We start from the raw sequence: 14,740 nt of genomic DNA on the forward strand, positions 1-14,740 counted from the left end.
CAGTTGTCACATTAGATTGATCAAGTACAGCAGAAATGGAAAATAAATCAGTGATACTGTGTCTGTTGGCTTTGAATGCAAGAAACGTAAAAACAGGAACTTGCAGCCACGCCACTTTGAATTTCCCGCGTTAGCTACACCTCACAAGTTTGGCATCGTCCGGTACTCGGGGATAGTAACCGCTTAAAATCAAGATGAACGAGCGTCGGCATAAATTAACAGGATACTTAACCGGACAATATTGGCGCATAAAACAACTCACGTAGCGAAGCTACTGTCAATTACCCGATGACGCATCTCCGGGCGGTGCGGTTTGGGCGAACAATTCAAAAAGGAATGAGAGTTTCACTTGTTTCACGCCTACTAAGTTAAGACAGAATTTGAGTTTCTTACTAAACTATACTGGATATTTACGCTCCGAATAAAACGCTGGAAATTTTTTTACGTCACATTGCATACGTATGAAAGTGAGGCAATTGCTTTTATTGTATTCTGCCAAGACGGCATGTAGCAGCTACCACTCTCATGCAACAAAAGCATGAAAGTGGTACTCGTGACACCGAAAACAAACATAAACAGCGCCAATGTTACGCCCTTTGGAGTTGGGACTAAGCACGATCAAGCCAGTTAGTTTTCTAGCTTTCATAACGCCATGAACACGACCAAACATCGAGCGAAACAACTCTCTCCTCTCGAAAATTGTTACCGCTTGTATTTATATACCTATCGCTGCCATAAGAAAAAGTCAATGGGCTAGCTGTCCACAAGCCGCAGATTAGACTGACAGCAACATATTACGGTAGCGTAAAACAATTTCCACGCTGACTTAGCAGCCGCGGTGTGCTCTAAGTGCCAAAGTTCTCGTTTGCCGCTCGAAATTCACACCATGATGACGGGCGCTGCATCTTTCACATGAAATATTGCACGCTTTGCTCCGGAGCTCAATAGGAGGGCGAAACGCATTTGCACGTACCTGAAATCCGCATGCCGGAAACCCGTCGACGCTTCCGAGAACGGGGCGCACAGCCATACACACCCGTACGGCGGCTTGACTTGGACGTGAGGCACTTCTATCAAACATTTCACATGCGACATGTTTCACACCGATTGCGCGAACACCAGAAAATGACGCAGGCCGCGTTGCGACGCCGAGCAGACGTGCATCCACCGATGAGCTATGTGCGCGGATTGCAGAGAACAAAACCATACAAAACGTTAGGCGCGAGAAGATGGCGGCTATCGTAGCGGACGAAGCAATAACGCGCGAATGAATGTTGCCAACCGTTGGTTCCGCGTTATGCCGGCGGTGGCGGCTTTAGTGGCATGTGTTGCGGCTGTCTAATTTGTTATTCCTTTTCCCCAAACAGTATAGCTAAGAACAGTTCTTTGAATTTTTAACTGTGTCATTTGGCATTATCGTTGTCTTTTTATGTTATTAAGCGGCGAATTATGGCCTCCCAGGTTCGCGCGCGCCAGCTTCACGCTCAAATCTCGGAGGTCATAAGACAACTCATGAAATGCCGTTCTTGTCGTTGTTAACGTTTCATCATCGTTTCTTCAACTGAAATAGAGAGGTAGTGTCCCTTTTCCCGGGGTCGGGAGGGGGCGATCAAGAAGGCATCGCTCAGCGGGGGGCGGGGGAGTGGGGTTGGTGTTGATTCTTATCGCGAAATTCGCGAACCCTGCGATTTTTTTTATAACGTAAGCATTTTTATACTTACCCAACAAGAAAAACCATCCGTCCATCAGTCCGTACCGCACGATATTTTTCAAAATAGAACCCGCAGCAGCGAGTGAATTCACCTACGTGCTAGCTCTCGCTTCAACGCGACTGAAGCGGCGAAAACACTGCGCTCACGAAGCTTTCAGCTTATGCCGCACTATGCGCTTTTCGCAGATCACTTTCAAGATAGGTGTACGCGCGTCTGTTTTCAAAGCGAAGTAAACGGTGAGAACACAACGCGTGAAGTTTTCAGCAGTGGGCACACTCTGTCCACAATGCAGTTCGCTTTCAAGATACGGTTCGCACGGCCGTGTCACAAGCAGCCGCCGCCGGAGAACGGTTGATAATGGTTCGACGCGGATGAGGAGGGCTAAAGAGCGATACCGGCTCAAAACGAACGGAACGTCACCAGCGCGCCTGGCCCCGTCACTTGCAGTACTTTGCTTGCGCCGCCGACCAGAGCAGCTCGTGTCGCCGCAGCGCTGTCGCTTATACTTGTCGGATCAAGTCTCATAACATTAATAACGACATGGACTGCGTGTAGATGAGGAAGAGTCACAATGCTCACGCGCACTTAGACAAATGCGAGAGGAGTTCCTGTGTGATTTTTTTTTACCGGAAATGTGCAGTCAGCGGTGGGACCCAGAGTTGACAATGCCTGTAAGAGGGGTGCCAAACTTTTTTTTTTTTTTGTGAGAGTCTTGCCCAGCTCCCAAAGATCGGCTCAAGCGAAGACTTGCTGATGGCTGTACGTGTTTTTTTTTTTTGTTGTTGTCGCATGCCCTCGAACCGCCACGAATCCTACAGTGTAATGACATTACAGCAGTATTCACGTCCAAAGGGAAATGCAGCCGGTAATTGGGCTGCGTAAGGTTTGCGGCCCGGCGCCAGCTGCCCTCCCGTCCCCCGTTTCCGTTGACAAGTTAGGGGGAGGGGTCTAGAGCAATCTTACACCTCCCTCCCCACAGTGGCGTAGCCAGAAAATTTTTTCGCGTGACGGGGGGGGGGGGGGGGGGGTTTCCCAATTGACCATGGAGGGGGAAGGAGCGGGGCCATTGCCATAGCAGCAAAAATTTTACTGTTAGTGAGCGTTACAAGTGCCCGGCGTGCCGCACTTGGCTTTTTTTATTTTTTATTTTTGTTAATTTCCTTGATCAGAGGCCCCTGCGAGTAATTAACCTCAATAAACGTATTTCTGCGCAGGTTCTAGAGGCTGACTGCCGACCATGACATTCGTTCTCTCGTCAGGCTGCGGAACATTACTTTTCTCTTCTGCATACTAACTTTCAATCAGACTCTTACGCTTTCTTCGACAAGGTCCTCAAACGTTTGTTGCAAATAGTCTGCAGCGTTGCTGAGTATGCCAATGTCATCTACAAACCGTAAGTCGGTGAGCTATTTACAGTTAGCCCTCACTCCTAACCATTCCCAGTCGAACTGCTTGCACACCTTTAAGTATTCAGTGATAGCATTGTAAATATTTTGCCATTGATCATATGAATCCTTTTGCAGATATCTGGATATGCAAAGTCTGCGCGTTAGTGTCATCCGTTCGATATCAACATTCGTGGGAAACCATTTTTGACCACTGTTCGGAGCCAGTGCGCTGCTGCCTAGATGTCCCTATCTAATCATTCCAGCTACCTAATTCAAGCGCAGGTAGCGCGCGTTTCATGTATAGCCAATATCAACGCCTTAACTGGCAATGTTCATTTATCATATACTGTAAGCTTGTTCACTTACTCCCTTATAATTAGGGTGTAAATTAGAAAGACTGGGGTGTTCCAAGGGTGTTTTCTTGTTGAACACCCTTTTCCGTTAAAAAATGGTGTTTCAAGGGTGTTTACAAGGGTGGAAAGATTAATACACCCGCATTACACCCATAAGGGTGTGAAAATTTTAAGAGTGTAGACGCAACGGAATCCTACCTGGAAGATATGCGCCTCCAACTATCCCCAAACAAATATGAATTGTTACTTTAAAGGCTGGCCAGGCAAGGTGTTAGGGGGCTCACCCCCCTAAACCAACTTCCCATATCCCTCTTTGCAAGAAACGGGCAGCCCATTCCTCAAGTCGAATCTATCCGAATCCTAGGATTACTGATTGACGCGCGTGGATGTAATGCCAAAACGCTCACGCGCATCACGGCGAAAACCGAGAGCATACTGAGACTAGTTGCTAGAGTATCCGGACGAAAGAAGAGACTAGGTGAAGACAACCTCCTCAGGATCCACCACGCTTTCCTAATGAGCCACATCAACTATGTAGCCTCGGCTTTTAACTGGACCAAAACCAAAAAGAACAAGCTTAACATTCTCATGCGCAAGTGCATCAAAAAGGTACTGGGGTTGCCAGTAACCACTTGCTCGGACAGGTTAAGCAAACTCGGTATGCACAACGACATTCATGAAGTGATCGAAGCGCCGGTCACCGCTCAGGTAGTCAGGCTCTCGTCAACCAGGGCAGGGAGATGCATCCTAGACGAGGCCTGCATGGCTCCAAGAATACTCAATGAACGGAAAATCACCTTATCCAGGGAGGCACGGGCAACCTTTGTGGTCAGCCTATTCCTTCGGAATATGCACCCGCAATACAATGTAGGGAGGCGAAAAGCCCGAGCACGGGCGATTTTACAGAAGGCCAGTGAGAATCAAGATTCCACTGTCTTTGTCGACGAGCCACCGGGTGGCTGGACCATGGAGACTGGTCAGGCAGCTCACGTACGTCTACGCTAAAGTTCCTTCATCAGCTTGAGTTTATGCCTCCACCGTTCCGTCGAAACGCCCAGCTAGCCTGTGGTTATCGGAATACCAGACACGTTCGACGCTGCGACATAATGCTCGCAACGCACGCTGCTTCGATAGCTCTCTCTTGGGGTCGACGGCCACGCGGCTAGCGAAGAGGTTTCGCGCGGGCGGGCTCCAAAACAACCGGAAGTAGACGATGTGACGTCGCGTCGTGACGCAGGACCAGTGAAGGCGGGGCTTAGCCCCGATCGCTCGGCGAACGAGTTGAGGAGGAAAAGCATGGCTCGGTAGGAGGGTAAATTGTAATCGTTTGTAGCTCCGTTAATACGTAACGCTTCACTTAAATTGTGGTGCGAACGTTCTACTTAAGCTGTACCCTACGCGTCTACAAAATTTGTCCGAACTGTTTCAGGGGCCCTTTAATTATACACGCGTCCATCCACGATCTCCTGTCCCAGTAGGGGCACCAATATCCCTAATAAGCATGATGCTAGGCCTTTTCGGGTGTGCTTGTGATGATTTGAGCCTTTAATGGCAGTAAAAGACATGCATTCATTTTTACGGACTGCTCGATTTGACGGACGTTTTCGCGGCCTTTACGGAGTCCGAAAAATCGGACGTTGACTGTACAGCTCACGAAGAGGATGCTTCGAATGGTCCATGGGGCGAAAGCGCGCTATAGGAGGACGAGAACAGAAATGACCTATGCCTTGAGGAATGAACGGGAAGGGAAGCCTACCGCCACTTTTTTCAAGGAGCTTGAGCTCAAAAAACAAAGTGTTGGCTGAACTTGGTGTTCCTCATCCGAACCAAAATAAGCTCGCCAAAGCAGTGAAATGCAATACTGAGGTGTCATGCGCGGGCTGAGAGTATGTCAGGAGAGTTGAGGTTGACACAAGCTGTTGAGCATCTCATTTGTGACAAAGTTCGGGCCTCACACCTATGAGCTTGCTATAAATTGATAAAAGTAGCTCATATCGCCTTCAGTCACGGCGTGCGCATTTGTAGAAGCGACCTATTTTTGCCATTTCTGCGCAGTGGTAGCAAGGGATACAGCATGAACTTTAAGCTTACAGAAAATTGAACGTTCTGTTAACCTAAATTACTTCCATTTTGCTTCTGAGTGATATGTATAATTACAGAGTATCGCTTTGGTGAAGGCACTACCATGTTTTAGGTGACGCTTGATGTAGGGCATGTCGGTAGCAACCTTCAAATATATATATTTTTTTCTTTCTTGAAATGCTTGAGGCTAATAAATAACTTGTGCATGTAGTTCGAGCGGGGGGTTTAATCCTTTTTATGAAGAAGCGTAGCATGACTGACTTTGCGATATTCAAATATTTAGTTACTCTATAATGACTCATCATAAAATGCTCAAGTCATTCTATCACCTTGATTTGCTTTCAGTGGAGTCTCAAGCACCATCTATATTTCACACGTATGTATCGACAGTTAATCATAATTCGTGACTCAAGTGGATATTCGAAAACATTTGTTTATGTATGCATCTCATTTTTATTCATATTTGAGAATGTTCCACTCGATTTGCAATGAGTTTTACCATTTCTTTTCGAACTTATCTCATTCACTGTGCGTATTACTAACCCCTCGCTACAGATTTTTTTTAGTAGAAAATAAATGATACTCCTTACAATTCAAATTGGATTAAGTCATTTCTCAGCATGCTTACTATAGAGAGTGACAGCATCGGGCGACATAGTGTCAGCCTGTCTTGACGTAAAACGAAATTCTGTGTGACTCAGGGAATTTTGCAAAGGCACTCAGGGAAAACCTTGAAAACACAGGGAATTTGGAAATGACAACTTGGTAGGCACCCTGGTACATTTAGTAATAGAAATGTGAATAACGCCAACCATTCACCATAAAGATGCGTAAACCCGCAAAAGGTAATTGAAATAAGGTGTATCTTGCAGGTACGCCTGTGAGATACACCCTCTCCTTTACTTGGCGAACAAGGCACCACGTCAAATGGACTCACGCAGAAAAGAAGCGTAAGAGAACGATTACTATAGTAGAACACACCTTAAAAAAACAGCAGTTGGCATCCAAGGCACACGGACCGCGCAGGGTTTTGTTAGTCTGCCAGCCAATCACAGAAGCAAACAAAATCGTCGTCGTGTGGCCTTTTCAAAATGGTGTCGCACTTGATACCTCCGGAGGGTCTGCTTTTTTTTTAACAGCCTTTTCATCGGTGGAAGCAATGAGGTGTGCAGAAGACATGGACAAAATGTATGAAGTCTGGGCATTTCACTCTTCAAAAGTCTCCGGTACTGTTCATTTGACTGCTGAACCCGTTTTACTCATGAAACTTCACTTCCCATTGAAGTGAAACTTGACAGTAAATAGTTGCAGCGAAGCAAGCATTTTATTTCAGTTCAATGAAGAATTAGGCTTTCGCCATTGCACTACAATACGCGAGGGAAAACATATAAAGTTACGCGCTAATAATTATTTTTGTAGTTACCGCCTTATTTGGGTAACAGGAACCTTTTGAAGTATTAATTATTTACAGCCTCACGGAGGAACCGTGGCTGGCGGTTATAAGGGCGTATGCGGGACTTCCGTGTAGAATTAAGTTGCATGAGACTATAGTCGCGTTTTTTAATCGGCTCTGGAAGAATTATAGAGAAATATTTATTTGCGGAACAATCACAATTGTTTTGGATCCCTTGTTTACTGATCTGCCAAGTTAAGCACCCAAACCGACTCATATTGTTATTTGGGAAGTAGTATAACGATGCGTGGCCACCAGTTTTAAACGCACTTTTAAACGCAGTGGCTGGCGGTTATGAGGGCTTGGGCGGGGCTTCACAGCATATATATAGTTGAGTTGTATCCGACTATAGTCGAGTTTTTTTAATCAGCTCTGGAAGAATTATACGGAAATAATTATTTGCGGAACAATTACAATTCTTTTGGATAGCCTTGTGTACTGATCTACCAAGTTAAGCGCCAAAACCGACTCATATTGCTATTTGGTAAGTTGCGTAACGGTACGTTGCCGCCAGTCCCGTACGACCGCGTACAGCGCAGGACGTGGCGGTTTTAGACGCACTGCGCCCACCGCGGAAGGTTAGAAAAACACCCACATAAGCACAGCAGAGAAGTAGCTATGTCATGTGGCTCGACTGATGCCTGTAGAAGCGTGATTCAATATACACTGAATTATTCTCACTTCCGGCGCAATTTTCTCTACTTTCTTGTTAAGTAAATAGATGTTGATCCATAAATATTTTTATAAACAATTGTTAAATTTCTTACTTTTCGCTTTTCCTTCCTGTTTGGCTGTTGCCTTGTCTCTCTGCCTTAGTATATCACTTAATTTCTGAACTCCTTGCCACTCATGTTTCCAGTTGCCGTTGCACGAAAAGTGCTGTACAATTAGGGAAAACCAGACTAGGTAACGGCTGACAGTCATATTGCTGATAGGTTTAAGAGTTATTGCATGGTTTTATGATAGACGCTGCCTCGCATTATTTTATTTTTCCACTTTATCTAACCCATATATCGCGGGTATACGGCGATATATGGCGCGGCGAGCAGTCGCTCGAGGAAATGATGAAGCGAAAAGAAAAGTTAAGCGCAGCTGGCATTTTCTCCCGCTGCAATTTGTTTCACGAGCATACAGACCAACCTACCACGAACCGAATCCCTTTCCTTGTCCCTGGATCAGTTAAAACAAAGAAGGTTGAACTAACGAAGCAACATCGATGCGCGTGAGCGTTCAATAGATGGCGACAACTGAACGCTTCTTGAGTTAATCGCGCGGGCACCGAATCGATGAGAAAGCCGGCCTTCACACCTCAGGAGATGCGGATAACTATCGCCATCCAAACGGAGTGAAAAAGGCAGCAAAATGTTGACCCCCTAACAGCTGTCAAGTCTCACGTTTGATTTCGCGGTGCTTTAACATGGGCGAGGCGGTGAGGGGCGAGGGGACATGCCGCTTAATTTCGGGCCCCTCCAACCCCTGGGTACGTGGCCGTTATTCTCTGAGGTATGCAAGGGTATAGGGTGTTCTTATTTATACGCAGAGACCGCTTCCACTTTGTTTTCTTTCTTTTCAGGGCGACACTGACCTGCAGCATCGCCATGTGTGCAGCAGGTCTATTTTTCTGTTCCTCAGTAGCCACACCACCATTGCATTGTTTGTCTTGGTTGTACTGTAAGATGTCATTAAACAAGGAAAAAAAAAAGAAAAAGAGCCTGTTTGTACTCAGAAATAAATATTTCTTTATTACTGTTATTACACAAACAGCCTTGAGAACTTCATTTAGCGTGCCTGTCTTGTACCCCTGTTGACTGGATGCCTGAAAATAAAAGCAAGAAAGAAAAAAATTAACATGACAATAATATTTTGAGCGTGGTTTCATCAGCTGTAGAAAGGAAAGAGAGAGAGAAAGAAGAGGAGAGTGAAATACAGAGGTTTGCAAAAGAAACAGCCAGCATGCAAAGCAAAACACCCACCTCAAAATGCTGCTGGTGACGGCAATGAAGTCGGCACCAACAGATTGCCGGACGACGGATTCGCTGACGATGTGTCCGTGATCGTCCACAATCCCAACATTCACTTGGATATGGTAAGTGCGGTAACACCTCAGAGTGATCTGAAAGAGAAAGGAGGGCAGTTTCTGGTGTTGAGCTTTTAGTTTGGAGTGGGGAAGCGAAGGCCTTGGTCTAGGGAACAGGTTGCATGCTCATTTTTCGCTATACGTACGACACATATTTACAAACAAATTGACTCGCCGTCCCAGCCTTGCAAAAGTGTATGTCTAGTGAAGCTGTTGAAAACCACCACTGCAACTACTGAGGGGGTTATGCGACATTTTATTGCTTTAGAATAATGGAAATTGTGTCAGCACGCTGCCCTTATAGCGGTGCTGCAACAACACTGAAATCATTTGTTGGTCTGGTTCTTTTAAATGCAAAAGGTTAGGAACGTCGCTCCTCATGTCGCATGCTGTCATCTCTGTGGCAGCTTGCGCAGCAATAATCTTAATCGGGAAATGTATACAGGGAGCGCTGCGTGCTTTGCATTGTTGTACAATGCAATGTAAGCCCAGTTTACCGATAAAAATAAATACACCTGAGCAGGGCACCGTCCTAGGCCATGACTTGATGTTAAGCTGGTGCAGGAACTTCAGCTGAAATTTAAGGGAGCACCACACCCTACAGGCAACGAGACTGGTCCTTTAGGCAGGTCTAACCCTTTAGACAAAAATCTAAGCGGCTCGACATTCTAGAATTTCACAATGCGCTAAATATTTCTGTCAGACCTATTAAATGATATAGTCAACAGGCGTTCAAGTCCTACAAAAATCATTATTGAATGTATATATCGACGCTGCAAAATACAAGAAGAATGTGTACGCGGGAAGCCGAAGTATGTCGCGGAACCGTCGGCGAGCCCCGGCAACAATGCGCTCTGTTCCGCTGAGCTGACCGTTGACAACGAAAGCAAGGAATCGATGGCTGCCAACTACTGATGACATACCAGTTTGTAATAATTATGAGAGCGCTATTAGCGTTCCGATTCGGTGCCGAAGGTTGCCCGTCCAGGAAGACTAAAAGGAATGCCGGTTTCATTCCCGGCATGCACTTTCTGAATGCTGCTTGAATGTCCCGCGGAAGTCTACGGTCGCCTCCGCGGTGATTTCACGGAAATACGTGAATTCGTAATCAACAGCGATCTGGCTTCCCAAGTCTTTACAGCTTCTTATCCCTCTGTGATACGAATTTTATCACTGATGTGAAAAATTTATACTTCGTGCATTTATATTAGAAAAGACAGCGAAAGAAGTATGACTACAGTCAACTGCTTTCGGCAACATATCAAAGATTTATCACGAATTGCGCGCAAATGAAGGCGCGGGAGAGAGAGTGTGTTCCTTCGAACAGTTGAATTCGGAGGAATAAACGATGAGAATTATGCCCACGGAATATTCGATGACCACTAAACTTGCTATGCAAGTTTAGTGGACAACTGCTATGCATTACACAGCATGCTCCATATAGGCGCTACACAGAGCCGACACATGGACATTTCCGAAATATTAGGGGGCGCCACGCTTACATACGGTCCTCAGTTGAGGAGATATGTAAATTATCTGACACTAAGAGTTCTAGAATTAGCGAATATTTCTTGTAAACCGTTACGATATCTGCACGCAAGAGGTTTAAAGTCGGCCGCCCGTCTTTAAAAGCAAATAAGTTTAAAGTGGTAATATATTCTCTCAAAACTTTACTTTCGCCGTATTAGATTGGTTTATATAAGAGAAAACATTTTTGATGTTTCCCTTTTTGAATGTCGCGCCGGAGCCCCTGCAGTCAATGACGCCACGATTTTCAAAATATTTTTCGACGTTTCGGCCACTGCGGTTAACTAAATGATGTTGAAACTCCTGAAGTTCATTTTTAGGCTGTTCTACAATATAATGTAGTCCACCTTTACCGATAAAATCTAGGCCAAAGCAGATGTCGTCAAAATTCATTTTGAAATTCAAATCTGGTTAGGAAAGTTCAATGCGTTGTCGACGCCGGTTTTGCTCTTTGGCGTCGTTTCTGGTCCCCTCACACGGTTTTTCTTTTAAATTACGGAAACGAAATTTTCTATAGCAGCTCAGATTTCTTATCTTTGGTGTGCCTTTAAAATGAGCCCGAAATTATTTTTGTGCAAGTTCGCAATCACTCGGTAGGGCCGGTCATCATTGCGGTCACCATGACGCAAATCCAAGTGTGCTGCGTAACGCGCCTAATATTAGGTTTTAAACATCTGCATCGCAGCATATCGCAGTGGCATCGCTCCGCCCCTTTACATCCGTCTCTGCCCAGTCTACGTGGAATGAGTGAGCGATGTGACTCATACGAGAGATCGAGATCTGACTGGCTTTCCACACGGGGTCAACGAGAGCGCTTGGAGCAATGCCGCCTTCATTAGGGTATTTTCAATGGCACATGTATGCACACTAATTTGTGCGCCTTCTAAAAGGAATGCACAAATGCAATATGTGTAGAGGTTTCTTTAAAACAGTAGCGCGCTTCTACCTGGAAATGCACGAGGATCGATAGTCTGCTACAGCTTGCGAAGAAAGGAGTGGCGACATTGAATTCTAGCGGGAAAGCGTTCTGTACCACAGGCGGAACTCTTATCGGTTCCACGAAAATCGTATCGGAGACCCTTCGTTCTACAGTTGTAAGCTTTTCCCGAGTCTCAAGATGAATGATACGTTGAAAGGGGTTGACAACTGACGGGAATGTGGTCCTGAGACGTTGCAAATGAAATTACCATGATTTCCAGCACGATGTTCGCGATTTAACTAGGAATTACAATTTTAAATTGGCAAAGAAAGTCAAAAACCAGTAAGTGGCATATATTCTGGGGTCGCTTCAGCGGCGGTTATTACATGCACGAACGTCTGTATGTACAGATGGACCGTTTCGCGTCAACGCGCTGTGGAAAATGGTGCCCGCCGTAGCAGACGACGCTGTACGGTCGCGTCGGGCGAGGAAGGCTTCGATATACATGTGGTCGCCCCCGTCCTGTTCGCGAATGATGACCATAAGCGCACCACGTATACAAAGAAGTCGAGGAGGAATTTCAGGGAAGTCTTCCGGATTAGTATTCACTGAAAGGCATCGTCGCCCGCATACCATCGCCTTGGTAAAATTTCCAGGCGAGGTGTCTAGAGACCCCTTCAAGCCTTCCGAAAAAAAAAGTTCATCAAAGCGCGCTCCTCCGTCCTACGAATAAACTATACACCTTGGTAGGTGCAGCCTATTGCAGAACTTCGTCAAATGTCAGTGCGGCCAGAGATTGAAGTAGGCCTTCCTTCCAAGCAAAGAATTTCTATCCACACTTGCGTATTTCTCTTTCCGGCAGGTCGCGTGGACCAAATGTCGCTGGGTCAGCTTTGAACGATCGCACACAGCACTAGAACTGAATATTTACGGCACTAGAGCTAGGTAAAACCGAGGGCCTTGTGACCGGGGTGTTAGTGCAAAGCGTAGGCTTCTTCAAACTCGCTAAGTATTGTGCACCTTACGAACGGTGACCTAACTAGCAATCGCGACTAAAATGATGAAGCGGCGAACGAACTCTTACCGGAGGCGGGTTCGGGATCTTTTTCTTGTTGGAGAAGAGCTTGAGCTTGGAAAACGACAGCACCCGGCCGTTCAACCAGGAACCGGGCCGCGGCGAATCCGGGTGGCAGTACTGACCAACTGCGAAAGTGCAAGGATACACTTTAGGGCTTATATTCACTTCGCCAAAAAATAGACAAACACAAAAATGTAAAGAAAAGGCCGACGACGGTAGCGTCTGGCTCACACTCACCGCATTGGCGCCCAGTAGAATCCGTGAAGGTAAGCCAGGCCGTGTACTGCCACTCATCCACCAAGTTTGTAATCCGAAATTCAGGCGCTGGCTTCATGAACCTGCATGCGAGGGACGAGGCAAGGTCATTTTTGAAGAACACCGTTGCCACGTGATGGGTACGCAAGCACGTGTCGAAACGAGCAGCTAAAACACGATGATTGCACGATGCCATAATGAGAAAGACATGAACAGAAAGCAATATACGTGGTTCGCCGCATAGGTGCTTGTTCCTAGTATCTGAATTACGCGCTGCCTGTAGGCACGAAAGTGGGCGAATCAACCAGCTTGCTCTCAGCACTGCTGAATCGGTTTAAACTGCATGGATGCCTTCGCAAAATGAGAGTGATTATCGTTCGCATGATTACTTCCCACTGCTTTTTTTTCTCAGACCAGCATGTAAACCACGATGTGGCATGTGAGGCTTCTCGGCAGGGACGCTAATGCGTGCTCGGAACGCTCATGCCAACAACGGAAGCCGGCACGCTGCCCTGTGGGGTGCGATATTGCAACGCTTCTGAAAGCGAACCGTTTTGAGATCACCCCGTGCACTACGGCGCGAAAACACGTCGGCTGTAAAAAACACTCGCCTGCCCAGTGTGTGTATCCGCAGTTCCATCCTACGCAGCAGGAACTCGTGCTGGTTGACGAGCGTCACATGGGGAAGCATGGCCGGCAGTCTCTCCAAGATCGCCCGCTGTGGGTCCGCTTTCTTCTTGGGAGGGAACTGGGGCCATGCGCTCCAGTCGTGGAATTGGTCCGGGTGGTCACTAGGAAAGTCCGCCGGACGGACGAGGTTCGGCTGTATATAGATCTGTGGCTGGCTCCTAACGAACACGGCTGCGGCGCCGGAGGTGGATGGCACGCTTTCGATGTCCTTTGACTGGGACGCTCCGGCCGGTGGCTCGCTCCTAACGAAGACGGCTGCGGCGCCGGAGGTGGATGGCACGCTTTCGATGTCCTTTGACTGGGACGCTCCGGCCGGTGGCTCGCTCCTAACGAAGACGGCTGCGGCGCCGGAGGTGGATGGCACGCTTTCGATGTCCTTTGACTGGGACGCTCCGGCCGGTGGCTCGCTCCTAACGAAGACGGCTGCGGCGCCGGAGTTGGATGGCACGCTTTCGATGTCGTTCGACTGGGAGGCGCCGGTGGGCACGACGTCGCTGTCGCTGCTGGAGGAGCTGCTGCTGCTACTGCTGCTACTACTGCTGCTACTACTGCTGCTGCTGCTATTGCTGCTGCAGCTGTCGTCGCTGCTGCTGCTGTCGTCGTTGAAGCTGGTGCTCGTCGACAGCTTGGAACGGTCTGCAATAAGCATCACGTAGCCGTAGAGTCTAGGGTCGAATCCAGCAGGAGCGGAGGTAGAAGCAAGGCCCGACGACGCCATACTCGAGGCACAAGCGGAGTCGGTGGACTCTATCGCAGGGAGCGCGACTTCAGCTGATCTGTGACGGTCGAGTAGCTGCCGTTTGCTGTGCAGCGACTTGTCTTATGGCGTGCTCGAAAGTATTTAGCACGTGCCCACTCACGGGTTCGATTTCAATTGGCGCCCAACGGTGTATAGCTCAACCCACCACGGGTGATCGGCCACGATTGGTTGGCTCTGCAACATGGGCGTGTCCTCGTTCTACGATTTACTCCCCTCCCTCGAACCGCAGGAGGCCAAAAAGCTTGTGTCGAATTTTTCCTTTGTTCTGACATACTGCACGAACATATACCCCTCTCCCCCCCTTTCTCCGTTTGGAGAAGCTATGACCCGCGCGAAACGACACTTCAAGGACAATGGGGTGCTGTTTTGCAGGCTTAGTCGTGGTGGTTCAGAGAGCGTATATTCCCGGAAAGAGCATGGAGGACAGAGAATAAAGGAGACGCGAG

General features: G+C 47.4%; 1 protein-coding gene across 1 annotated transcript; it reads right to left on the bottom strand.

The window, feature by feature from the left end:
- Positions 1-8,734: 8,734 nt before the first annotated feature.
- Positions 8,735-14,477, bottom strand: LOC142578303 (uncharacterized). Its single transcript, XM_075687701.1, has 6 exons — positions 14,440-14,477; positions 13,456-14,034; positions 12,827-12,927; positions 12,596-12,714; positions 8,962-9,101; positions 8,735-8,804 (listed from the first exon to the last, which is right to left on the bottom strand). Exons 1-6 carry the CDS (start codon positions 14,475-14,477, stop codon positions 8,768-8,770), a joined length of 1,014 nt encoding a protein of 337 aa, XP_075543816.1. The 3' UTR covers positions 8,735-8,767.
- Between the last annotated feature and the right edge of the window lie 263 nt (positions 14,478-14,740).

Source organism: Dermacentor variabilis, chromosome 4 (genome assembly GCF_050947875.1).
Source record: "Dermacentor variabilis isolate Ectoservices chromosome 4, ASM5094787v1, whole genome shotgun sequence".
In the NCBI taxonomy this organism is placed as follows: domain Eukaryota; kingdom Metazoa; phylum Arthropoda; class Arachnida; order Ixodida; family Ixodidae; genus Dermacentor; species Dermacentor variabilis.

What these genes read in the sequence shown, in the direction of transcription:
- LOC142578303 (XM_075687701.1), bottom strand. Translation starts at nt 14,477, where the DNA reads ATGTTGCAGAGCCAACCAATCGTGGCCGATCACCCGTG. An exon ending in CGGATACACACACTGGGCAG is followed by an intron (nt 12,928 to 13,455) that starts GCGAGTGTTTTT and finishes CCTCGCATGCAG; the next exon opens with GTTCATGAAGCCAGCGCCTG. An exon ending in AGATCCCGAACCCGCCTCCG is followed by an intron (nt 9,102 to 12,595) that starts GTAAGAGTTCGT and finishes TTTCTCTTTCAG; the next exon opens with ATCACTCTGAGGTGTTACCG.